The sequence below is a fragment of the Anas platyrhynchos genome, chromosome Z (genome assembly GCF_047663525.1).
Source record: "Anas platyrhynchos isolate ZD024472 breed Pekin duck chromosome Z, IASCAAS_PekinDuck_T2T, whole genome shotgun sequence".
Lineage (NCBI taxonomy): Eukaryota > Metazoa > Chordata > Aves > Anseriformes > Anatidae > Anas > Anas platyrhynchos.
In genome coordinates this window covers 13,024,357-13,049,503 of record NC_092621.1, presented here as the reverse complement: position 1 = coordinate 13,049,503, position 25,147 = coordinate 13,024,357, and the positions used below count along the sequence as shown (strand labels likewise).

The 25,147-nt window shown below is 39.1% G+C and overlaps 2 protein-coding genes and 1 long non-coding RNA gene across 10 annotated transcripts in view; 1 reads left to right on the top strand and 2 right to left on the bottom strand.

Moving 5' to 3' along the window:
* Positions 1-13,447, bottom strand: part of NIPBL (NIPBL cohesin loading factor) — a 163,652-nt gene extending 150,205 nt beyond the window's left edge. For 2 of the 7 annotated variants that reach the window (XM_038170866.2, XM_038170865.2), the window contains exon 1: positions 13,265-13,447. The gene's annotated coding sequence lies outside the window, so the exon portion shown is untranslated. Of the gene's footprint in view, positions 1-12,498; positions 13,093-13,264 lie in introns of those variants that run through there. The other 5 variants (XM_038170868.2, XM_038170869.2, XM_038170867.2 and 2 more) reach the window with 4 other exon arrangements.
* Positions 13,448-13,538: 91 nt separating this feature from the next.
* Positions 13,539-15,421, top strand: LOC140000734 (uncharacterized). The gene is made up of 2 exons (XM_072031421.1): positions 13,539-14,667; positions 14,762-15,421. The coding sequence occupies exon 1, from the start codon at positions 13,539-13,541 to the stop codon at positions 14,604-14,606; it is 1,068 nt and encodes a 355-aa protein (XP_071887522.1). The 3' UTR covers positions 14,607-14,667; positions 14,762-15,421.
* Positions 15,422-18,358: 2,937 nt separating this feature from the next.
* Positions 18,359-24,890, bottom strand: LOC113840228 (uncharacterized). Of its 2 annotated transcripts, none has more exons than XR_003492999.3 (3): positions 24,751-24,890; positions 23,018-23,169; positions 18,359-20,408 (listed from the first exon to the last, which is right to left on the bottom strand). It is a non-coding gene; the product is annotated as an uncharacterized lncRNA (long non-coding RNA). The 2 variants fall into 2 exon arrangements; XR_011805904.1 differs by lacking the exon at positions 24,751-24,890 and adding an exon at positions 24,505-24,641.
* Between the last annotated feature and the right edge of the window lie 257 nt (positions 24,891-25,147).

Below are 25,147 nucleotides of genomic sequence, written 5' to 3'. Positions count from 1 at the left end.
ACACCCACCTTTTAGAAAGGTGGCTCATCTTTCTCGTGTGAGACATTATTTCACGAATATCACAAGCTCATTTTGGAGAAGATCCTCAGTCCTCTGTAGCCTTGCTATTGCAGAACGAATAGAATCAATTTGCTTTTTTCCAAACTGAAAATTACTTTAGCACAAAGAGGGCCCAGAGGCTACACATCCTTATGGGAAAATTCTGGCAATACAGACATTAAAAATGAACCATGACACCCTGCTAGCCTGATTCACATGACATTGAAACAGAGACCAGAAGCAGCTGAAATGGATCAGGCCTCAACTACTTTAAACTGGCATCAAGACTGATGCATACACTCAAGTGTAATAAGAAGTAGCTATTCTGAGTTTCTTGTCTTCCCTTTTTACTTCAGATGCTGAGGTACCTATACAGGTAGGGACGCTGTTCTTTGCTAGCCATTTATCCAGCACTTCAAACTTTTGAGTTCCTGTCCTGTTTTCTCCTAATGTTGAACCCGCCACCAACACCTGTGATAAAACTTACAACTTAGAGGAGAGCAGCTAAGTAGAAATAAGGAAAAGATCTGTTCCTGTGGCAACACAGACCCTCTTCTCAAAAACAAACAAACAAAAGCAAAATTTTAACTCACAGGACATGATCCAGGGACACATCTCAATTCATAAACCTTTCTTCTCTTTAACAGTTGCCAGGGGAGACCATAAATTGCGACATGCAGAACCACAAATGGCTTTCCCAGGCCACATGTTTAACATGACTGTCTGCATGTTTTGGCACACATGATAATATTTGTATGAGACAAGTTTATATTGGCAATAGTATTCTGCATAGTACTAACTTGCTATCTAACATTATCCAATATTAATTTACATTTGTGTTTACGAGCTTCTTACTACAAAGAATTTGATCTCCCTCCACTGCTAATTATTCCTAATGTTTACTCCTAGCAAACATATTCTTCTAGATCTTCTATAACACTGGCTCTCAAGTAGGTGTTTTGTTTTGTTTTCAGTTTTTTAATTCCTGAAAGACTTAAGGCAAGATTTTAAACATGACTCTATCCTTTTCCATGGAAAAGTATCTGGATCATTATCCAATCATACATAAAAACCTTTTACGCAGATGATATAAATTCTACCAAGTTATCTGAAGTTAGTTAATGCCACATTAACAAACCATTGATTAGCACATTAGTAAGCTACACGAATGCTGAATTCATTAAACTATGTTCAGAATTCAGAAAGTTACTGCAAGGAAACCACAGAAGTGAGAGCCTACTGTTACATCTTAGCAATAAGCACTCCCAGCCACAGTCCAATACCTTCACTTCCCCCATACCCTCCATCCATTCCACAGGTCTTTATCCTATGAAGTTTAATAAAATGTTTAACATTTATTATGACAAAACCCTAATTAACCACAAGAACAACACCAAGCAACTAAGACGGAGTCATTAGAGTTACTGTTGGTCTTAGTGGGGTAAATCTAACCTATACAGTGATTATATATCATTTAAATAAAAATAAAAGCACTTCTTGAATACTCTTGTGTGTTCCAATTTAAAATCATTGAGCTCAGTGACTAAATATTTTACTATATTTGAATACCCTAAGATACAGGGACCAACCTATTTAAAGTCCAGCTGAGAATTCTAACTTATTTCAGGAAGCAAATATGTTGACATGTATCAATTTCAAATAATTATACCTGTATAAACACACTGAAAATGGACATTTCCACAAAAATCATTTTAAAGCACTGACATGGAACCCTACTAATAAGCCCATATGCAACTTGATTTACAGAATATTTTATTCACCGTAATCACATACGTGAAACTAAAATGTACTCAAGACTAATGTGATCTTCCTAATACTTTAAGTCTTCCACAAGAAAACTAAAGTACACTCATCTTCTAGTTTTTGTTTCTTTTTCATTATAAACAGCATGAGCATATAAGGCTGATGATCATAAAACAGACTATGTTTTTCTGTTCTTGCCTAAAATAGTTGACTTCATGTATGTATAACAAGCTTTATGATATCTTCTAACTGGATTTAAAAATTAATGTATCTTAGAATGAGATATTTCATCCATTTTTACTGTCCTTCTCAAAAAACTTGTTCAAATTCACACCTGTATCAGTAATTAGGTGTAGGTAGGAGACCTTTAACAGTTTGATTCTGACAAACACTGTTCTCTCTCAGAATTCACACAGGACTAAATGGACTTTTAGCCACTTTTAGGCAAGTTGATTAGCCCAGACTTTGAAGCTACTCATCAGCTGACTTTCAATAATTGCGCATATACACACTTAGCCCATGAAAAATGCAAACTAATTCAACCTTCCTTAGCCAGCAATGAAACAGGGTTAAATTAAATCGAGTTATGTGCCATTGCCACAGGCTACATATATACAATTGAACGTTCACCATAGCTGAACATGCAATAACTTCAAATTACTAGGACTTAACAAGTTATGTAGAATCTTCAGAAGTCCATCTACAGAACTGTTTTATAAGACTTCATTGACTAATTATTTATCAAGATGTGATTAAGAACTTGCTGAATCCCATGACATCGTATGTCTAATTTGAGCCTAGAAAAAGGATTTATCAGAAATAAACACAAACATTTACAGAAAGAGAGAGAAATCCTATTTGAAGTCTACTAATTCAATATAATTTTTAACATGGCACTAAATTAAATAAGTAGCTTTCATTTTTCTTCCTCAAGGTTGCAGACAGATTACAATGTGATATGAAAACTGAGAATGTTTACCTTGTGGTATTATGATGGTTCGTTCATATAATAATATTTAGAGAATTACAGACAAAACAGTTTTTAAACCAAACCATTTTTATTGCAATTCCTCAAATATTTTAATGATATATTCTGTGGTAAAAATAAATGATCTACTTCTGTAAATAACATGACCAACCTTTACATCATACTAGATAGAAGCAGACGGAATTACTCCAGTGAGTAAATATGCAGAGCCATAACTCTAAATAATCTTTTATAATAGTGACCCTAGAGTGCATAGTGTGTTCCTACAACTCTCCATCTATGCCATTAGTCATCTAAATTCCCACCAATAAAGTTCACCTACAGTTTTGCTTCAGCATATGCTGGAACTGCCACTATTTTTGCAGAACTAAAAAACTCAACACCTGTTCTGTATCTACACCAGGGCAAGATCCTCAAAGTACGAAAAGTCCAGTTATATACACACACATTTTGAATGCACAGAGAACTGAGTACTTCACACCATAGCCACTGCCTTCATCCCTTCACCCAAGATCTCAGCTGCACTGAAGACCACTTGCTTGGGATAGCAGATACCCAGATTCTAACATCCTCCTCAGTAGCAGGTGGTTCAAACATATATTTGTCACTATCCATTAGAGTCTTCCACTAGCTCTAAGACTTTATGAGGTAGCAGGCATACCCTTCTCTTCCTTTTGAAGGAGTAGTAGTACATCACACCACATTGCAAAGAAAATTAATTAGAACAGGGAAAGAGCCTTAAAGAGAGAATATGAGTATCAAATAAATTGATTTAAACTCTCTTTTAGGAGGTAAAAATCTCTTCAATGTTTTCTATATAGGTATTTTAATCAGCACCACCGGAGTTATCAGTTCCATTTGGCAAGCTCACACATCTCAAATTTGTGACTGACACAAGGGGGCCAACCTGTTCAACAGCAGTATCACAACAATGAAGCCCCTTTTTGATCTCATTCCAATTCCTTTTTATGATGCAGAAATCAAGTTTACAATTTTACTTACTATACTGTAGTAGTTAGTTTACAAGGCAACACTTAAAAAGATGTAGTAGATACATTCTAACAAACATTAGAATTCATAATTAAAAATGTTGAAGATCTAACTTGATTCAACTTTTTAAAACAGAACATTCAACACAGAAAAGAAGTCAGCCTTCACATCAACAGATACTTAAACATCACATTGTCTGTGTATCCACCCAAATTCAAAGCTTTCTGGACTTCTATCAGGAAACCTCCCCCACACCCGGGCTAAAAGATCACATTTGCAAAGTCAATCAAAAGTTAATAAATGCCCCTTGCACTCAGGAATTCTGTCAGCCTTTTGATTATATAATCATGTAACATTCCCCTCCCACCCATAGGCCCAACCTCCTTTCAGTGTACGGGAGGGATCTGCTCTGGAGATGAATCAGAAGCTATTCATAAGGCTATAAGGTCAGTTATATACATGACTCTTGAAGTAAAAGTGAAAGAAGTATGAAGCAAAAGAAGCCGGAGATCAGACTGCAGGAAAAAAAATGCTGCTTTTAGGAATCTGATTCCACTTCTATTACTAACAGTAAACATTTCTGTGTTTCTTTTTTCCTGCATGCTCTGACACCAAGTTTGAAGAAGTACTGATTAGCTATATTGTAACCAAAATTAATGAAATGTGCTATAATACTATCACATGTTATGATTAAAAAAAGCAGGTTAATTTAAATGTCAGGTCCTACAGCTGCTCTAGTTGGACTTTTGGAGTCACAGAGCTAATGACCAACTTTTACATCCCATTTCCTAACTTTTTAAGATTATATTCTCTGCTCAAAAACATTAAAAAAAAAAAAAAAACATTTGTGAAGCATTCCGATATTCCAATGCAAGCTACAGAAAAGCCTGTGAAGAAATTAAGATTTCTATCTCTAGAGCAGGGTCTAATGATGTGAAGTGATTAAGGCAAAGGACTATAGATTGAACACCAAAGAGATAACAAAATATTTAAACATAAAAAACAGGACTGGAAGCAATCTCAGGAGTCTATCCCTTTCCCCAGGCCAGGATCAACGATCTCTAAAGCCAATCCTATGAGACATCAATCTAATCTGTTGTTTTTCTTGTTTTGTTTTAAATCTCTATTAAGGACGCTACTTTTATTTAACACAGTCAGTGAAATAGGCATCTTGTCACAGGAACAGTGACAGTGGACTTCAGGACTACCACAATGCATTCATAAAGATGCCAAATGCAGGCTACACAGATAATCTGTACTACAGATTTCCCTACCATTTGCAATTACAAGATGTACTCCACATTATTTCTGGGCTTTTTTCTCATTATGTGATTTCCTCAGTTAAAAAAAAAAAAAAAAAAAAAAAAAAGGCAATTCTAACAACAAATTCCTGTGTGTGAAATAATGCTGCTTTCCCCAGCCAATCCTTGTTTTGTAGTTTTGGCTTCTCAGGCAGTTTGCTCCACCTCCCCTCGCTGGCCTCTCTCAGAAGATACTTCCCACTCATTCTCACTGCTACACAGTTTCCCTTGACTCTACACCCAGTTCCAGACCACTCTCCTCTTAGTTTCTTGTTAAAACTATTTCACAGCTCTTCCTGCAGCTTCACCAAGGACGCTTGCATCTGTCCCACCCACTCCCATACCAGTCCTGTCAGGTAGTCATCATTTCCTTAGGAACTCCAAGGTCTTACCCTCCTCCCAAATTCTTGCCCTTCAAGCTCCCATTCCCTCCCCGTCTGTGCAAATTCTGTTCCCTCTTCTCCTCCATGTGTTCGCCTTTCCGAACACAAGTAACCTCAGTTCTTGTCTTTTCCACACCTGAACAAATCAACGCTGTGGATAAGCACTGAACAGCCACCCACAAACAAAGCAGTCCGCACCACATCCCAGTGCTTATAACCAACTGTACTTACTTGGAGAAGTCCTGTTGTGCATACAGCATTTTCCAACTTTAATATTTACAATCAGGGAAGCCAACTAATTTTTCAGACACCACTAACTTGCATAATTTTTTGACAGATTTTCAAATGGCAACAAAATGCACATTCCTACTGCAAAACTCTCCTCACTCAAATTTTAAGGTTGTCTCTCAAAAAATGGGGAAGTTCAAACGACTTGAAGAAAAAGTCAGAAATTATTTTTGAACATTTTTTTCTCTAGGCTGACCCTTAGAATCCAATGAACATTTTTTTTGTTTGAAGCTTTATTAAAACAGTTGGTCACTATTGCTATTAATGGCAATCATCCCAGCATGGACACTTTCAGCCAATATGACTGAAGTTTAGCAAAGTCGGAAGTAAAGTCAGTGCCTTTTAATAGTGCTAGAAAACCTAAAAGAGTCTCACCTATACAAAATAAGTAGGGAGCAACATATATTTTAGAAATTGACTAGCAACACTTAAGCAATATTTCAATTGCTTATATAATTGCCCAATTCTAGTATAAAGCTTTTTCTAGCTTTTTCTATGTTACAGGTTATTCCTAAATATGAGTTAGAAAAAAAAAACAAAAAACAAAAAAACTGCCAGAAAGAACCAATCATCACTGAGCATGCTATTGGAAAACAATTCAATTCCCATTATTCAAGCAAAGAAAAACCAAAAATGGAATACCTTGCAATAAAAAACAATCATGTCTACTAGCTTTTGAGTGAGAAATTTTACAAATAAATAGTTGGGCAGATTTTTAATTTTCCATTCAGAAAAAAAACATAACTTTAACTGGTTTTATATCTCCACAAAGCACTCTCCATGCATCCTTACAACACTTCTATTATAGTCTTACCAAAATTTTTCCAACTTTTAAATTACATAAAACATGTTCCAGCTTATTTTTCCCAAAGCTACGTAAGTATCTGCTGTGTAGCATCCAATGAGACCTCTGCATTCTGCCTTCCCCTCCCCCTCCCCAGTTAATGACCAGAAAGCATCTCTGAAGAAAAAGTGATAGCTACATATCTGAATGGAAGATGACATGCAAGAAGTGGGACAGTCTTTATTGAAACCTAAGACATAAAAATAAAATTTCAGAAAAAAAAATATTTGTAACTTCATCCTTTCTGAGTATCTGGTCAACACAGAGGAGAGATTGTTAGTTCAGACATAAGAGATAGGGGTTGCACTGTCACAGACACGTGCTTACATTTCAGGAGTTTGGTAAGTTACATCAGTAAAAAAAAAAAAAAAAAAAAAAAGAGAGAGAGAGAAAGAGGGTTAGAACTATAAAGCCAAGCATTAAAGTATTAAAGAATGTCAGAATTACGGTTGCTTACACCTACAATTCAGTCCCAAGAGCAAGACAGTGTTGCATAGCAAAAAGAGATTCTCTAACGGATGTTGCATTTCTATTAATAAATTTCAATAACATACAGTTAATAAAAACAAACAATTAAAAAAAAAAACATATCCAGAAGATCGTCTGCTGAAAACTGCCAATGTGTCAAAAACAACTCTTACTGCAAAAAGAAAAAAAAGCAGCTTATTTTCACAGAAAACTTTCATCACTGGGAAAGTAAAGTAAAGGAAAAAAAAAAAAAATAAGACTTAGAACTACTTGTTCTACCTGTTCCATACCCAGAGCCTACTGGCCATAATTAGAGCAGATGATTAGAACATAAAAAGCTATATGTGGGGGAAAAAGAGATTCAAGAACAACTCGGTCTGATACAGATTGAAGTTGGGCTTCCTACATCCCAAAGGCAACATTTTGGCTAAGAACAAGCATACTATACCTAGAATGGTCCTGCTTTCCTAACACAGTCACACAATTCAGCATAAATATTATGTACATACATATTGTTTGTACAAACATATTGTTTGTACAGCAGACAAACACTGCAATGAAATGGTCTGACCACTAGGCTGCAGAAGTTTCCATTTCCAGTTTACATCAACTACAACTATTACCACTCTAAAAGGCAAAGCGTCATCCTTCATGGCCAATAGCCAATGCTTAGGACATTCTTCATGGTTGCTAGCTCCTGCTGGAAGTAGCATTATGAATGTCTCCAATATTGTGGACAAGCTATTAATCACATGCAGGTTTTGGATTATTATCCAGTTGCTGTCTCTGATTTTCCTATAGAGATTTTGGGTTCTTCATATTATGGAGGGAGATTATTTTTAATTTTTCAGGACAGGAAATCTATTTTTGGAAATCTTGGCATGACCGAGACAGTTGAAACTGAAAAGATGTCTAGACTACAAGTGAAAACTCACTGTATACTTCTTAGGGATGCAGCATGAGCAACAATGGGCCTGCTATGTTGAAGTGTGAGACACAGCTACAAATAAAATGAAAGAAAATAATGTTATGAACTCACTACATGCTGTAAAATAAGTAAATATATCCAGAATAAACATACCAATTTACATATTCAAGATTTATAAACACTTTTAAAACTCAAAATTTTGACTGAGTTTCAATCTTCCATCTAGAAAAATTGAAATAAAATATTACGGATAAGCTAAAGACATGACCTCTAATATTTGTAAAGCATAGATATATATTTTGATGATAATTTTCTGATGAAAACACCTCAGCATTCATTGAAAGACTTGGATGCAATGCAGCAAGTAGTAAGGCAGCAGGCTGCACACTGTATGACAAAGAAAAACAAATACATAAACTGGGTTATAACAGTATACTGGTCAGCTGGCATTTCCCATGCACTGTGTGAGGCACTGAATAGTGGCTGTAAGGGTAAGGGTGAAGTACAATAATGTAGTTAAAGGCCCAGTGTGTGGCATAGGGGACTAGATCATGTTTGTTTCTTAAGTCTTAGCTTGTTCCTTCCTTATCTGAGTGCCTGACTTTACAGTCTGATGTTTTTAACACAGTTCCTGTAAAATGCATTTCATGTCTACACATACACGCTGCTGCAAAAAAAACACAAAGTGTGTCATATCAAACTATAGCAATGATGTGAATGGGAATATCTCACCACAAAAAGAATTTTGAGATCTGCAATTGAAAAACCACTTAGAACCAGCTGACATAAACACTGAAAACAATAAGATACAGTTTTCTAGAATTTATTCTGACTGAAAGCCTTTACCATAAAAATGCTCCTCAATGTTAATGTTTATTAAAAAGTTACTTGTGTAAACCAAGTAGGCACCTTCATGTACAGCACCAACAACTACATTCAATTTGACTGGATTTCCCTTTAGTTTCTACACACAGCTGGGCCAAAACCCTTTCTCCACTCCCTTTTGCTAGTGAGATTTTCCACAGTGAACAGCTGGGACAGGAAGTGAGACACAAATGATAGCTCCTGTACAATATCCTCAAACACAATGTCCTCACTCCTGAGGTACAGCAGACATTGATAAAAAGTACTTCTCTCCCACATATTTGCACCTCAGGATCATCTACTAAGTATGGCTGTAACACTAATAAAATAACATAAAAACACAAATATAGATTAATTGTATGAAAAGGTTTTATAATACTTTCACTTCAAAAGTACTTCCTTTTTTGCCTGTTAAAGAAGGCCATTATCATACGGGGTTATTACCAATAATATACAGGTATCATCAATTTTATGCATTTCCTTGTGGGCTGCTCACCTTGTTACTGCTGATGGCTGAAAAATCAGAAACTAACCTAACCTGTACTATTTCTAATAAAGATATACATACAAAGGAATACTGGAAAAAAAAGAAAAAAAAAAGTTGTATTATATTGAAACTGCCAATGTGTTGTTTCTTTGTTTTTCAAATGTTAAATATTTCTAATAACATATTTTGTGACAATAAACAGCTATTCTAACACTGGATGATCCACCTCACACCTACCGGACACTAACCTCTAAGGTTACCATAACTTATATTTTTGCAATTAAGGATGCCCATAATTGCTGCCAAAATGTCCATACATTGTTGAATATAGAATATGTTCCTCTAGAATAATTTATAGAAAGCATAAAGTTCTGAATTTGAAAACAATTTGTACCTTAGCTCTATATATTCAGGATATATTTCACCTAGCTACTAGCAAATGTCCACTAACTTTACATTTGTTGTGTAATATTTATTAAATTAATATTAATATAAATTTAATAGGATGACTTTAACACTTTGTAATACAATACATACATAAAAATACCACATTTACTGCTGAACACACAGAAAATTGCAATAGGAAACTCGCTACACCAATCCCTGGCTCAAATCAATTCACACTTTTGATATTTTTTTTCATCTAGTATCCTTCAAAATACAGCAAACTATGTTATCGAGGGATATACACACAAACCATTCAGGATTAAGGCTGCAATCTCTTTGTCGTTATACAAACAACATAACAACATGGTTCTAACCCAAAGGCATTACTACTACACATTGCCTTGATTCTGCAAGAAGAGTCAGTCACATGAACACTATTGTTGATGGAGTCCCAAACATGCAATGAGGTTGCACTGGGGTTCAGGTACTCATTCAAAACACGGATGTGCAAATGATTTTATTGGTGTAATTTTGCTTCTCTGATCCTTCACTTTGTTTCTCTCAAATTAAAATAAAATATTTCAAATGTAAAAAAATAAAAATAAAAATAAAAATGTTTTTAGTGGTTGCCTATTTCTATGTCCTTATACAAAAAAGATAAAAACAGTTGTACAAGATAGCAAGGGCTTCAGGGAAATGCTGTTTGTTGGAATAACTTCAGGGAAAACATTCAAGCAGTTGAGAGAAAAAGTATAAATAAAACATGTACATAGAAGAGGAATTCAGAACATACAAGGTAGTCAAAAGTACAAAGTAAAAGATAACAAGAAGAAAAAAAACCCTCTTTTAGTTAAAATAATTGCTACAACTAATATCTCAAGGAAAATTAATTTTGTATTTCCAAAACATGCATAAAATAACTGAAACCTTAAGCAGTTAGATGTTATGACAAGCAGTGGATCAGTATAAACTCCTAATGTTAGGAAAAATAAAGTGTGAAAGTGAAATAGTCATGTTCCCTCCCCCTACAAACACTTAACTGTGGCCTACATAGTGAAAAAAAAAAAAAAACAAAAAAAAAACAACACTAAAATGTCATCTTACATTTCTACATTAAATACTTCTGCCTTAAATTTACAATTCCAAAAGCATGCTAAAACAAATAATTGAGGATTAACCATGTATAGTTCAGAAGAACAAAAACAAAAAGCTCACTACAAATCACAAATAGCCAGCACCTTAAATTTCCCTCTATAAATACGCCTATTTTTGGTATCAGAAAAGTGCATGCTTTCTGACAAAAAAAAAAAAAAAAAAAAAAAGCTGTAAACAGAACGCTGGAAAGATAAACTTGACAGGAACTACATAACTACAGTGGCTGATTTCCTGTTCGTATCTCATATTTCAGTAAACCTCCTTAAATGAAAAATAAGGCAGAGAAATTCACAACTATTAGCTTAACAAACGCATTTTCGTTAAAACGGGAGTTGTTTTAATCAACGAAAGAAATGCTACAGCTAACGTCGCTTTCTGATGATGAAAACTACCCAAGAACTACAAGTACTTCTGCACAGTCCTTTCTTTCCTGTAAAGCAGAGTTATACTCGGCCCCTACGCACGCTACGGATCAAAAGAAAACAGCAATTCAGCTACACGCAGAGACAGGGACAGTTCGAGACAACTAGTGGCTCCCTCTACGATTCATAAAGTTTAAAAATAAAAAGCTGCTTTTTCGGAGTGTAAATGGTTCCTCTCCACGCACGTAGGCCTGAGGCCCTGTTGCAAACAGTGTCTAACAGGACCAGGCAGCACAAAGACAGGAATGGGAGATTAGTGGGAGGGAGGGAGGCCGGGATTGGGGCTCAGCAGGATCTTCAGGCTTTTTAAAATTCAAACTGCTCCCTGACCAATACAAATCACGGACACGCTACTGACTACTACACGGATTTACAGCATTAAAAACACGCCTTCTACGTGACAGCTATATTAACTTCACCCCTTTAAACATGTATCAGGGCACTCGGAGGCACCCCCGCGCAGTTTTTAAGGCTCTAAACCACAATACCCGAGAAAGTTGCTTTATTAGATACAATAACCAGCTATTACTACAACATATCTGCTCAAACAGCTTAAAAACCTACTTTAAAAATAGATGAATTATAGAATGTTACTACTTGTTTACCATCTGCAAATTCCCTTTCTATATGAAAGGTGAAACTTGGTACCTCAAAATTTCCCTCAATTATGTAATTTCTGAAGGAGTACTTTTACAAGTTCGCAGGGCGTTTGTTTTACATCTACTTCAGTTTTTCACAACACTCTCAACTCTGCCACACGCTAAGTCCAAGATTTTTCCTTACTGAAAATTAGCCACCGTTTATGTATAAAGGCCTGACACTTAATCAACAGTCACTTACAAAACGCATTTGACCTGTTAAAATGACACCTAATTACATATTCAAACACCACGGACACAAACAGCCAATAACAACCCCAGGCTCTCAAAGTGATATGGCCTGACAAGAAAGGATGACACTTTTCAACATTCCTCACTTTTCACTTGATTCAATTTATCTTTGATTCCTGAGTTCTAAGGGCAAGATCTCATCTTCATCCCGGTCCCCGAAATGTCACGAACGCACCGCTTCACACGCGACCCCTTCCCCATTTTCTGTTTCTTAGAAGGCACGAAATAGCATTTCTCGTGAATTTTGGACGTATTCCCCCAACGTCTACAGCACGTAAACATTAAGATTGCGTGGAATACCTGGCACAATACGCTCCTCTATCCGTATTTTCTGGGTCTGCAGGTGTCCGTGCCGTGTCAATCACCCCACAAGCTCTAGTTTTACGCTATAAATACGCGAAGTGATTAACGCGCTAATCAATCGCTTTATTATTCGGAGATCAAGCGTTTGCACGTTATAAATCCATCTCCACGCCAACTTTTGCGTGTTCGGAGCGGAGTTGGGGAGAATCCCGGAGAGGGCGATTTTTGCTCCTGGGCTATTTACATTGTCTCTCTCTCCCCCCTATTCCTCCGCTCACTCCTTCCTCAGTTCAGGGGGCTGTCTGCGCTGGGACCTCGCCTCCCGGCCCTGGCGAAGTTGTAAATATGGCACGGGCTCCGCGCACACACTCGCGGCATTGTTTCCTTCCTCCTGCTTGCTGCTCCTCTCCGGGCCGAGGCCTGTCACCGAGCAGCCGCTTCGCCTCTCCCTTTAATCCTCGAGCTGGAGGAAAGGCGCTGGCCGCCGGGGCCTGCGCTCTCCGCCGGGCCTAGGCCTGCCGGCAGCCCGGGAGGAGCCCACCTCCTCCGCCAGCGCCGCGCCGGCAGCACGGGGGGCTGCGAGACCGACACCTCGGCCGCCCGCTGCCCTCCGCCCCCGGAGCGGGGCCTGGGCTGCCGGCAGCGCTTGGGCCGCCGAGGGAAGGGGGGGGGGGTAAGGCTGGCAGGCCCGGCCCGCTGGCGGAGAGGGCAGGGAGGGGAAGGGGAGACGACGACGACGACGGGGAGGGGGGGGGGGGATTACCTGAGCAAATCGGCGTCTGAATCCGACGGGGAGCCGGGAGAGGGGGCGAGCAATCCGCCCCCCTCCCTCCTCAGAGGAGCCGCCGCTGCTGGGCCGCCGCCGCGGAGCAGGAGGAGGAGGAGGAGGAGGGGAGATAATATAACAACAATAATCCGGGCCGGGAGGGGGGCTGGCTCCTCTTCCGTCTCCTCCTCGGTGCAGCGAACATGTAGAGCCGGGGGGGGGGGGTAAAGCGGCCGGCGCGGATCCCGTCCCCCTGCGGCCGCCTCACAACATGGGCACGGGCCGGGCCGAACCGGTTCCGAGAGGCGCCCCGGGGCCGTGGGGGGGCGGCCGGGAGAAGGGAGGGAGGGAGAGGGAGAGGGAGGGAGGGAGGCGGGGGGGGGGGGGGGCAGCGCTGCCGGGGGCCGCCGCCGCCGCCGCCGCTCCCTCGGTGCGCGACTGCGGGAGGCGGGCGGGGGAGCGAAGAGCAGGGAGGGGGGAGGAGGAGGAGGAGGAGGAGGAGGAGGAGGAGGAGGAGGGGGGGGGGGCGGCCGGGGCACGGCGAGTCGGTACCGGGCGGGGGGAGGAGGAGGAGGAGGAGGGGGGGGGGAGGAAGGCTCCCGTGCGTCGCTCTCGCTCCCTCTCAGAACAAAATGCCGACCGGAAGTGCAGCGGCAGGAATGACTCCCTCCACCGGCGCCAGGCGCCAACAGCCTCCCCCTTCCCTCCGCCGCCTCCTCCTCCTCCTCCTCCTCCACCTCCTCCTCCTCCTCCTCCTTCTCCTTCTTCTCCTCCTCGGCCGCTCGCTCGCTCGCTCCGACGGCGCCGCCGACGCCGCGACTCCGCGATAGCCCCGGCGATAGCGCGACGACAGAGCGCCGGCAGCGCGCCGCTCCCCTCACAGCGCCGCCGCACGCCCGGCCGAGCCGCCGCCGCCCCGCTGCCTCCCCCCGTCCCCACCCGCCGGAGAGCTTCTCCCCCCTTTTTTTTTTATTTTTTACTTTTTTATTTTTTTCTCTTTTTTTTTTTTTTTCTTCTTCTTCTTTTTTTTTTTTTCTTCCCCTGCCGCTGCTGGGCCGGCGGCCGTTGGGAAGCGGAGGCGCCCGGGGTCTGTTTCCGCCGGCCCCTGAGGGCTGCAGGCCGGCAGGGGCGCTCCTCGGGGCCGCCGCCGCCCTCCGCGTCCTTCTCCGGGGGCTCTCCGAGGCCGAGCCGCAGGAGCAGCAACTCCCGGTGCCGGGGCGAGGGATCTGCAGCTGGACGTACAGCAGTTTTTTTTTTTCTTCTTCTTCTTTTTTTTCTTTTTTTTTTTTTTTTTTTTTTTTTTTCTGGACGAGCACGGGGGAAAAAATGCAGGTGTTGAGGTGTTGAGCCTCACCGCTGGAGGGGGATGCTCCCTTTCTCCCCCCGTGCCCCGACAGCAGGTTTACTGGAAATATTTTAATCCTGGGCTGTGCTGGACTGTTTGGAGAAAGAGAATCCTAGTCTGAAAGGGTTTACGTTTTTTCCTCTGTACAGGTAAAACCGTGAATAAAACATAGCAAGGAAGCTGCTACGCCTAATGAATTAACTGTGTCTTCTCACAGCTCACTTCTGTTGTTTTGCTCCTTGATACTGGGACAAAAATCACATTTAGAGGAAGCCTGGCTCATCTGCGGACTTCAGGATTCACCATACAGTTGGACACAGCTAGCTAGCTGTAAATATCCTGTGGCATATAAACACACCCTTTCAGTTCTGGATGGATATGATTTGCACAAAGAGATAATACCGTACACAAATGCACTTGAATCTTGAATCCAGGTCTTGCACTTGAATCCAGGTCTTAGGATTTCCTGAACCAATGCTCTGTCTTTAAAGCAGAGTTAAAACGCATCTCTTAAGCTTAAACTATCAAATTCCTAATGTTGGATGAATCAAAGTTTGTTTTACAAGTGTGTTTATTTGAAAGTACAGAAATGAAGATGGCACTGGAGAATACGGTAATTCAGTCCTTCTATCTAATGGGTGTGCACTCATGTAAGTTTAATGGAGACAGAGTAAACCAGGCTCTGGAAGAAATGTATTACATACCTGTGTTCCAAGTTAATATAAAAGGTCCCAATCCTACAATTGTTTATGCATTTTCAGATTGTCCATTTGAAATAAAGGGAAATTACTGGTGTAGTTGATAAACCATGTTCATAGTTCTTTGTGCTTATTTTAATAGAGTTCAATTCTGTTAGTCAAGGGAGAAAATGTATGTATTTTTGTAATAAACTAAAGTTGAATAAGCTACCTATTTAGAGTTCCCATACATGTATGTATGTGGGCATACACACCTGTGAATTCAAAGGAAAATGTGATTCTAAAATGACAAGCTGGCCCAGGAATACTACTTTAATCTGCTTCTAACTTATTGTTAATAATTTGTGTTGTTGGAGTATTTATATTATTATTTTTTTTTAGTTGGTGATTCACTGTATAAATAAAATGTAAATACCACATTTTTTTTTTTTTTTATATGCCAGGGTCTTCCATATCAGATATGGCTTAGCCAGTCCAAACATCAGTGTAAGACATAACAGGTATTTGATTCTTCTGTTTCAGTAAGAATTCTCCAGTGAGAATCTCACCAGCCCATTTTATGCTTTTATAACCCTTTTTAACTAAAGGAATTTGTAGAAATGGTTATTTTGTTTGATTACTATGGCATTACTATTACCTGCACAAGAAAATAACTCATTAATAATTGTTTTAGAAAGTGTTACTGTAACACTTAGAAGCAAACAAGGATTTTCTTCCTTAAGGGAAATCAAATTAAGGAGGTTTTATTCCATTAGATATTACTGTAATTCACTTCTAAAAATGAAAGGTCAAATTCTTTGACTGGGTTCAGACAAGTGGTTCCCCGTATTACTTTTGTCTTCGAATTGTCTTCTCAACAACAATTTATTGCAGAATGAAAGGTCACGTGTGTTTCTACAAATATTTTAGTACATATGGGTGTATCCCATTATATGTGAAATGGCCAAGAAATGGGGTAACAACAAGCATTTCAGAATACTATCAGAAAACATTTTAAAAGATACTTTAAACCTCATTTCTGCTCCAGGCCTTAGTCATGGGGTGGAGGTAGTCCTAATCTGTATGGGAGGAGCTATGCAGTCATACAACCATGACTGTGGCACACTAAGGAGTGAACACTGCACTAAACAAAGCTGGTAGCAGTGTGGAGGAGGGCAAAGCTCTCTGAATTCTCCTGATAAATCCACACCTATAGAGCCGTGAAAATGAGCTGCAAATTTCAGGGTGAAGTTTTAGAACCTAATCCTGCTGCCTTTGAAGTCAAGGGAGAACATGTCTTTTGCTTAAGAGAAATGACTGGGCTCTCATAAATCTAAAGTATTTTGCACAGTCAGTTATTCTGAGACTCATTACTTGTCCTTCAAAGAGAACAAATAATTCGGTATTCTTAATGTAACTTTAAAAGTCAGGAATTAAAGATCTTCATGCATACAATACTCTTTTCAAAACATGTTTCTCAAACCATTTTCACCAAAATATGTTAGTTGTAGGTATCACTCTTGCTGCTGTTTATGACTGTGTACTGAGACAAAAAGCTTTCCACTTGCAAAGACAGAATGCATGTGTGTTCTGTTGAAAATAGTGAAGAGTCCTTCCTGCCCTCTGCATTCTGATGTTAACCTCCCTGACAGCAACATGTTGTTATTCAGCTCCATAAATTGTAGACAGTATGTAAAATACTAGTAAAAACACACCTAGCACCAATGTTTTCTTAGAGGTTGCTTGCTGCCATTAGATGTTTTCTCTAGAATGCATGAAAAATGTACTGTACTCTTCCACTTTTGGTTTATTTAATGGCTGGTTTAACATACAGTCGCATGTCATTTTAATTAATTAATGGGATGCACAGACATCGTTACATTCACCTCTTATTAATTGATAGTTTGTATGCATTTCAGGACAGAATTTTTAACTAAATGTGATGTGTAAGTAAAATCAAAAATGTGGATGCCCCCTCCCTGTAAGTGCTCAAGGGCAAGCTGGATGGGACTTTGGGCAACCTGGTCTGGTGGGAGGTGTCCCTGCCCATGGCAGGGGGTTGGAACTGGGTGATCTTTCAAGGTCCCTTTCAATTTCAACCCAAACCATTCTCCAATTCTATGTTTGTGTATTTTTCTAGTGGTCAAAGTTTCCTACACAATGGTGGGAAATCACTATGTAGTAATGTAATTGTTAGATATCACCTTAAATTTAAGTATTGAAATAATTGGGAATTTGGTGTTAAGACTCGACTACAGAAGTGAGTAGAATGAATGTAATGATAAATGCTGTATGACAAGTAATATAAAGTTACATTCTTTGCATTAACTTTAGATCACAGTGGCAAATAATAGCACCACATAATTAATTCTCAGGGGAATATTCATTGTAAGTAAGTAAGCAGCCTGAATGTCAGATCAGGACTTAAGTCTTAAGTGGTAAAGGTAAAATAAAGAGCCAAGGAAGCCTGCATATTGAGGTGTAAAATATCTGTACAATTACACGTTGCAAGTTTACAATTTGATGGTGACTATTTTTTTTTCCCTTTTTGGTAAGCCAAATGATGGTAACATTTTCCCCCTTATTCTAAGTATTTAGCATAAATTTCCAACATGAATTTCACAACATGAAATAATACTATTTAATTTTTCAATTTCTTCTAAATTACACACTTGCATCATCTCAATGGTGTCAAGAACGTGCTACCATTTGTACGAGGACAGGATATGGATTATTTGGCAGATACATCTTCTGAAATGTATACTAGTAAAAAAGTTTTCTGTGAAAGAAAACGATAGATTTAACCCAAGTATTTTCATTTGAATGTTACAGTCAGTTCCTGATTATTCAAAGCACTAGGGATTTTGAATAAAGTTAAAATACAGATAATGTGAAAGGGGTGTTTTAGACTATAAAATATAATAGTAAAATGTACTATGTAACAGCAAAAGAAGTCGGACAGATTCTTCTTCTGCACAAGTAGCCTTGTCGCCTTGCCTGGTATTGTTGTATAAGGGCCACTAGAACAGAACAAGTAACAGTTATTTTTGTAAGGATGATCAGTTATCATACATTGTCTTAGAAAAAAATCCGAAACCTGAAGAGGCTCCTGAGAGACATTTCTGTGGATACAGTTCACCATAGATGAACTTCAGAAAGGAAGCAGGTACTGATTCCTACAAATTCTTTTTTCTTTTATTTTTCTCTCTTAAAAAAGTAAACAGAACCAAAACCCTGGACCTCATAACTTTATTCTCTCAAAAGTCTCTTTTTGGACATGCACTGGGAAAGCAACTCAATGCAATGTTTTATAATAGAGACATAACTGGGTGTCAGTTATATAACAAATTCTGTGCAATTTCATAGGAGCTGTGAAGGCTAACATGGATTATTTTGAGAGACAAGGATAAAAACATTATTTTTGTTGTTGTTTTTTTCACTTTTTAAGGTGTAAAGGTAAATCAATACTGCTGTCATGGGCTACCAAGTCAACGTGGACATTCATCTTCTGGCAAAGGACAAAAGTTAAAAATTGGCCTAAAGGACAATTCAGCACAAGCCAACAGCCACTCTTGTATAGATTAAAGACACATGAGAACGTCTTATCATGCATAAAATGCCTTGCCACTCCCTTTTTAATGAACTTGCCAGTAAAAGTAAGATTTAAGACAGACAGATGATTATCTAAATCATGTATGTTAAAAGAGCTTCTTGGGCTTAGGCCTCTAAAAAGGCCTTTAAAAGAAAGCAGAACTTTTCCATTCCTCAGATACTGAGTGCATCTCAGCCAACATACTCATCGGCTACCTATAAACTAAAAGGTTATATGTATGCCTGGGAATGTTGTCTGGCATTGAGGCTAATAGCCACATAATGTTTCATGCCTACATTACTAAACTCCTTAATTCATTACAACAGGATAGACACATGCATCTACTGCCCATTGGGAATGGTTCCTGACTCAGTGTCACTAACTCCCAAACTGTGCCCAGGAATTGTTCGGGAGAATGCATGCCGGCATGCTTTTAGTCTGTGCCAAGGTCTGTCTGAACACTAATACACAGTTTTTAGACAAATTATTTCCAGTGTCTCTGAATGTTTTGTGGCAGTTTCATTTACATAACATTTTAGAGACACACCTAATGCTGTGTCCTCAAAATGATAATCAAAATGAAGGCAAGTAACAGAGAACCATGCTGCCCCACCTAGAGATAAATCATCTTTGTATTTCCAATTAATTCTTTATTGAAGTCATTATATATTCAGCATCTAATGTTTTAACCACAAAACATCACAAAAAAAAAAGTTTATTGGAATTTGGCCATCAAGTTATATACTGGTTCATCTGAAGGCATGTGCTTGCTAAAAAATAGTAAAATTAATTCACTGTTTTTAAGCTAAATATGGAAAAGGAAAAAGGACAAATACAACATCACTAGGTAGTTTCCAGATGATGAATATCCTCTTACACATTCTTTTCTCCAAAAAGGGGAGAAAAAGAAAAAGGATGATTCAATTTTGTAACTGGACACAATTGGCAACTTGATTCCCAGTGTGGCCACAGGGACTAACATCAGTCCATCTGCTTTGTCAGCACTTCAGAAGACGTGTGGGTGCTTCATTAGCAGGCCAGAAAGCAGTATTAAGTTGTCACAGATTTAATTTCTCACAGACTTCCAACACCAAAGGCACAAAGACTTTTTTTTTAATTTTTTTTTAACTTTTGATGGAGACAATAGGTCATCCAGAAAACTGAATTGTTGACTTGGAGAAGCTGCCTAAGCTTTTACAATGCAATTACATACTGATAGATATATCTGCCTAGGTGATGCAACTCTGCTGTAGAAAAAAAAAAAAAAAAAAAGACCAAGAGAAAGAATATACCTTTTAGGAATGGTTAACATGGGTAGACATAACTTAAAATTCAAGTCAAAGCAATCTATTTATGAAAAATGCCCTTTTCTGCAACATGATCTATTTAAATTCTAGTTTTTCAATGTTTACATTTTTACATTTGTTCTCTGTCTGTTTTAAAATATCTACATGACTTCCCTTAGGTTCCCTAAACATAATTCATACTTTCATCCTCGTAGAGAAGAGCAGCATAGAAAATCTTGTCCTAAGAGAAAAATATTTGGAAAAACAAAATGATAAGCATGCAGCTTTCTCAGAGGTTACAGATAACAGGAAATTGTTTACAAATCTTGACTATAATAAAGAGTACTAGTATTGTAGAATTGTTAATTTGTGTTAATTTATATTTTTAAGTTACTACTAAACATTCTGTGGATTCGCCCACTTTATCTGCTGTATTCTTCATAAAGATTGCAATCCTGTGTAAGTATTGTACTCATGCAAAAGAAGACACAGTGACTGTCCTGCAGAGGCTGTACTATGTATACCTGTGCTTTTCCTTATCTGCTCTCTGTGGAGATTTCAATGCATTAAGGTAGCCTGTTATCCATAGTATTGGTGCCAGATAAAATATATTGCTGCTAGTGGTCATGAGCAGTGCTCTTTAAAATCACTGCAAGAAGCAGTTAAACTTTGTTGAATAAGAACAGTCTCCACCAGAATATGGGTGCATGTCACCACCCAAAACAAAGGCACATGTGGGCGGCACATGTTTTGTTGGGTATTATTTTGAGGATAGGCATGTGTGAGAAAAAAGATGTAAAATGCCATAGAAACAGATGCAGAGAAGACACAGAACCCCAGACGCAGGCTGGAACAAGCACTTTCATAGCTCTAAGTAAAATGGAGCTAGAGAGATTTAAGGTGACTATCAACCAAAAAGGACTTGAGGCTTCATGATTGAAACTTTCCCTTGGTTTCAGAGGAAAGGCACATATGAACAATCTTTGTAAATAGAATGTATACAAATCATAGAATCACAGAACAGCTGAGGTTGGAAGGGACCACCAGAGATCATCTAGTCCAACCCCTCAGCAGGGTCATCTAGTGCGTATTTGATACTATCACATGGTTTTTCTGACAGAGACAATCCACTAGTCAAAACATGTAATATATTTCCAATTTTAAACAGCGAATGGATCAGCCATCTGAATGGATCCATAAATTATAATAACCTGGCAACATTCAAAATATGTTTTCCTGACAAAAAAATATATACACATGCCACATAAAACACTTTTTATACTTCTATCCACTAGATATTCCCCTGAATTTACTCATTACTTTTGTACTTTCTGTGGTTCCATTTCTATTTCTCTACATTTCCACAGTTAAGTCAGTCTTACTCCAGGCTACCCTAGTGATCACTCTCTTCTGGTCAAAGTGTTTGTTTCTCCTGCATTTCCTTGGGCAATGTTTATCTTTTCTCTGCCATTAGACTGTGTTTTCCCTAATGTATTGGAGCGGTTTCCTTCTTGCTCCCAAGCATAAAGGCAGCATATAAAAGCCCTCATTTGCCTTCTTTTACTATCTTGACTTTTCTCATTGGGAAAAATAATTCAAAATCTGAACCCCTAATTGTTCTTCTTAAAGAATCTACCGTCTTAAAAAGGTAAGCTATGATCTTACCAGTTTTATTATTTCTGGTAATTGTGTTTACAGACTAGTTAAACGCCCCAAAGAAGAATGCGTCTTTGAGTAGAAGGTGAATGTATAATTTGTTTTGGTGAGCATGCCATTTTAATTCTATTTTGCCCTGCAGAATTTATACAGAAAATGTATTTGTGTTTGAATAATGTTTGTATAAAGAAGTCTGTTACATAAGGGATAACACGTCAGTAAAGAGATTAATTGTAAAACTCACGTTATAAAACTCATATTTAAAGTATAGTACAGCATAAAATGTACTTAAAAGAAAATAGGTTCAGAAAGATTGTTATATATGCGTAGACCAGATTACACTTGAAAGTATGATCTTTCCATTTTAATTTTTTTCACACATAGTTCAAGAATCCTCACTTAGACTACACAGTGTAAACGTTTCATTTATTTTTTGATTTAAAATGTAAATGTTGTTCTGTGTTTATAGTTGTGAAGAACTTTGCATATTACTTACACTATGAAAAACTGGATGTTCCTTCAGAAACTTCAGGAGTACTAATGTTGACTGTCCAGCCTTGGGCAATGTTGAGTCAGGATATACAGGCTATGTATTTTGATGCTAACCTCATCTGAGTTTTCTTTAAGACAGCAGTTTAATGAAAAAATTATCATCTAAACAAATACTAATAGAAGTATAGAAGTCTGGAGGGTTTTTGTTTGTTTTAGAATCTAGATTAATAAAGGTGAATGCAGCTTTTTCTACTCCATTTGGATTTTGAATGGAGAACATCAGGTTTTATTTTATTTACAGTTAGTCCTGTGATATTCTTCTGCTCACCTCGTTTTCCTAAATCTTCTCATTTATACCATGTAGAATTTCAAAAGAGAAAAATGCTTAATATTCCTGCATCGTTGGTGACTAACCCAAAAATATAATATGCCCTGTGAGGAAAGGATTGTCATGTAAGTATCTTATGGCCCTTCTCTAAGTTTTTTTTTTTTCATTATTGGGAATATTGTGTAACATAACACTTGGATGACCTTCCACAGCATTGTGAACTTTTTATAAAACTGCAAAACTCTTGAACATTCAAGATCTATCACTTTATTTTTAGCTGTTACTTACATATTTTTTCTCTTTTTCAGTCCTCCTTTAAAAATCTTCCCTCCCCAAAATAATAATAAAAAAAAATGTATGAAGTTTTTTCTTACCAGGCCTCTACCACTTTTGCCCTCTTCTAAAAGCAGTTCAGAGATGTCTGTTTGAAACTTCTTTATGGATAGGGCTCTTCACATATAATAGATATAACTTGTCCAGTACCCCAAAATTTCTTTCAAAATGCTATATACTGATGCCAATATGCCTGAAATAGAAAATTTAATATGTAATTTCAGGGAAATTATAGAACAGTAATAATCTGGTAATAGAAATAAAACTACATGCCTAGGTAGCTGTAGAATAATAGCTAGTTCTTGGCTTGGGAATGTTTTCTTCGCATTGGCAAAGATTTAAAGGCCAAGTTCTTGCAACTGTGTATGTGCCAAGGAAAAAGTTACAGTACAATTAATCTAATAGGTTTCCTCTTGTATACACACTTTCCTTTGACTGCAAAAACATACTGCAGCCTTTTTCTTAATTAAATGCTATTTTTGGTTGTGTGTTGATTTAGAGCTCGAGAAAGGTTCTGGATTGCTAGTTTAGTGGATTGAAGTCCTTATTTATCCATAAAAACAAACAGAGCAGGAACAACCACTAACGCATTCTTCCTTGTGCTGTTTCACTGTTGTGCCCCAGAAGGACCACCACCAAGGGTATAATATAGTTCAATCTCTTCCCTGTTGCATGTGGAGACTCTGCATATAGTTGTGTTATGACAGTATTACTGCTTATACTCTGAGCTGGTTCGAAAAATTGGGCAGACAAGAAATGTTCTTATTAACTATACACAAGAAAATATAAACCAAAAGAGAGGGGGAGAGGCTTCCCAAAGATTATACCCTTCCCGTTCACCTCATTTTAGGCTCTTAATTTGTTTATTCTGTGTGGTTTTGATTCGCTTTTAAGTTTCAGAGTTTCTCAGAGGAAGTGGGCTTGGCATTTTATAGTTGCCTGGGAAGCGCTGCACATGCTTATGACTCTACAGAAATATTTTCAGTATGATGGAAAGCTCTCATGTTTATCACTAATAAGTTGCTCTTACACCAGCTACTTCATGACCATTTAAAGTGACTTCCATTTCTTTCTAACTAAGCACAGATCAAAGGACACAGTTCCTTGCTTTCTTGAGGAGTTCTTATCAAGACTCCACAGGATAATCATTTAATAGCAAAAAACAAACAAAAAAACATTTCTGTGCAACGTTTCTGCGTATGTATTTTTCCGTTTTAAGCAGATCCACGGGACCACAGCCACCACAACCAAGCGTCCCAGCCCCACTGCCCAGAAGTCTGGAGGCACCGGGTGCCTCAGCGCGCCCCGGGAAGGTCCCAGCTCCCGCTGCCCGGACACTTGCTGAGGGACCCGTCCTTTGTCACACCTCTTCTAAGCAGCTTTTGGCTCGGAAGGGCAGGTTACAATACTGTCGGTACTACAGAAAGCCACCAGACTCCTGGCTGAGCAGCAGCACCCCGGGCTGCCCCAGGGCGGACGCTGCCCGCCCTTTTGTCACTCCCAGCCCCACTGCCACCACCGCTCTCACGCCCGCCCGTTTCTCCTCTCTTGTCAGTCCCACGCAGGTAACCGGGGACTGTCAGAAGCAGCCCGTGAGGAGGGAAACTCTGGTGATGCTGGAGAAGGAATTCAAAGCGGCTCTAAACGCCCCCACAACGCCCTGCCAGCCTCAAATTTGCTACCGGGTGCCGCCGCGCCTCCTCCCCCAGACCAGGCTGCGACACGGCCCGGCCGCCGAGTGGAACTGAGGAGAGACCTGCCCTCAGGATTTTACCTCAGCTTCACCTCTTTCTGTTAACAGATCCCCTCCTCGTGCCTTACAGACACTGTTTATCCCTCTTCCTTTGAAATTTTGTCACGAATTTTAGAGCGAGTAATTAACAATGTGGAAGCAGGCTCCCCCCTCGCCGGGTAATGGAGCAGTCCGCTGGGTTCCTCAGCGCCGGCTCTGGGCTTTTTAACTCCTTTTCCGCCAAACCCCGACCCTTATGTGTAAAAGGTTATTTTTTTCAGATAAATGGCTCGGGTCCCGCCTCGAGCCCCGCCGCACTTAAACATTTGGGAGAGGGTGGTCAGGGTGGTCAAAGCCCTCTCGTATGGACGGTGCCAAACGGTGGAAACGGCTACTGGCTCCCCCGATGGATTTAGATGCCACCAGGTAAAGTTACCTG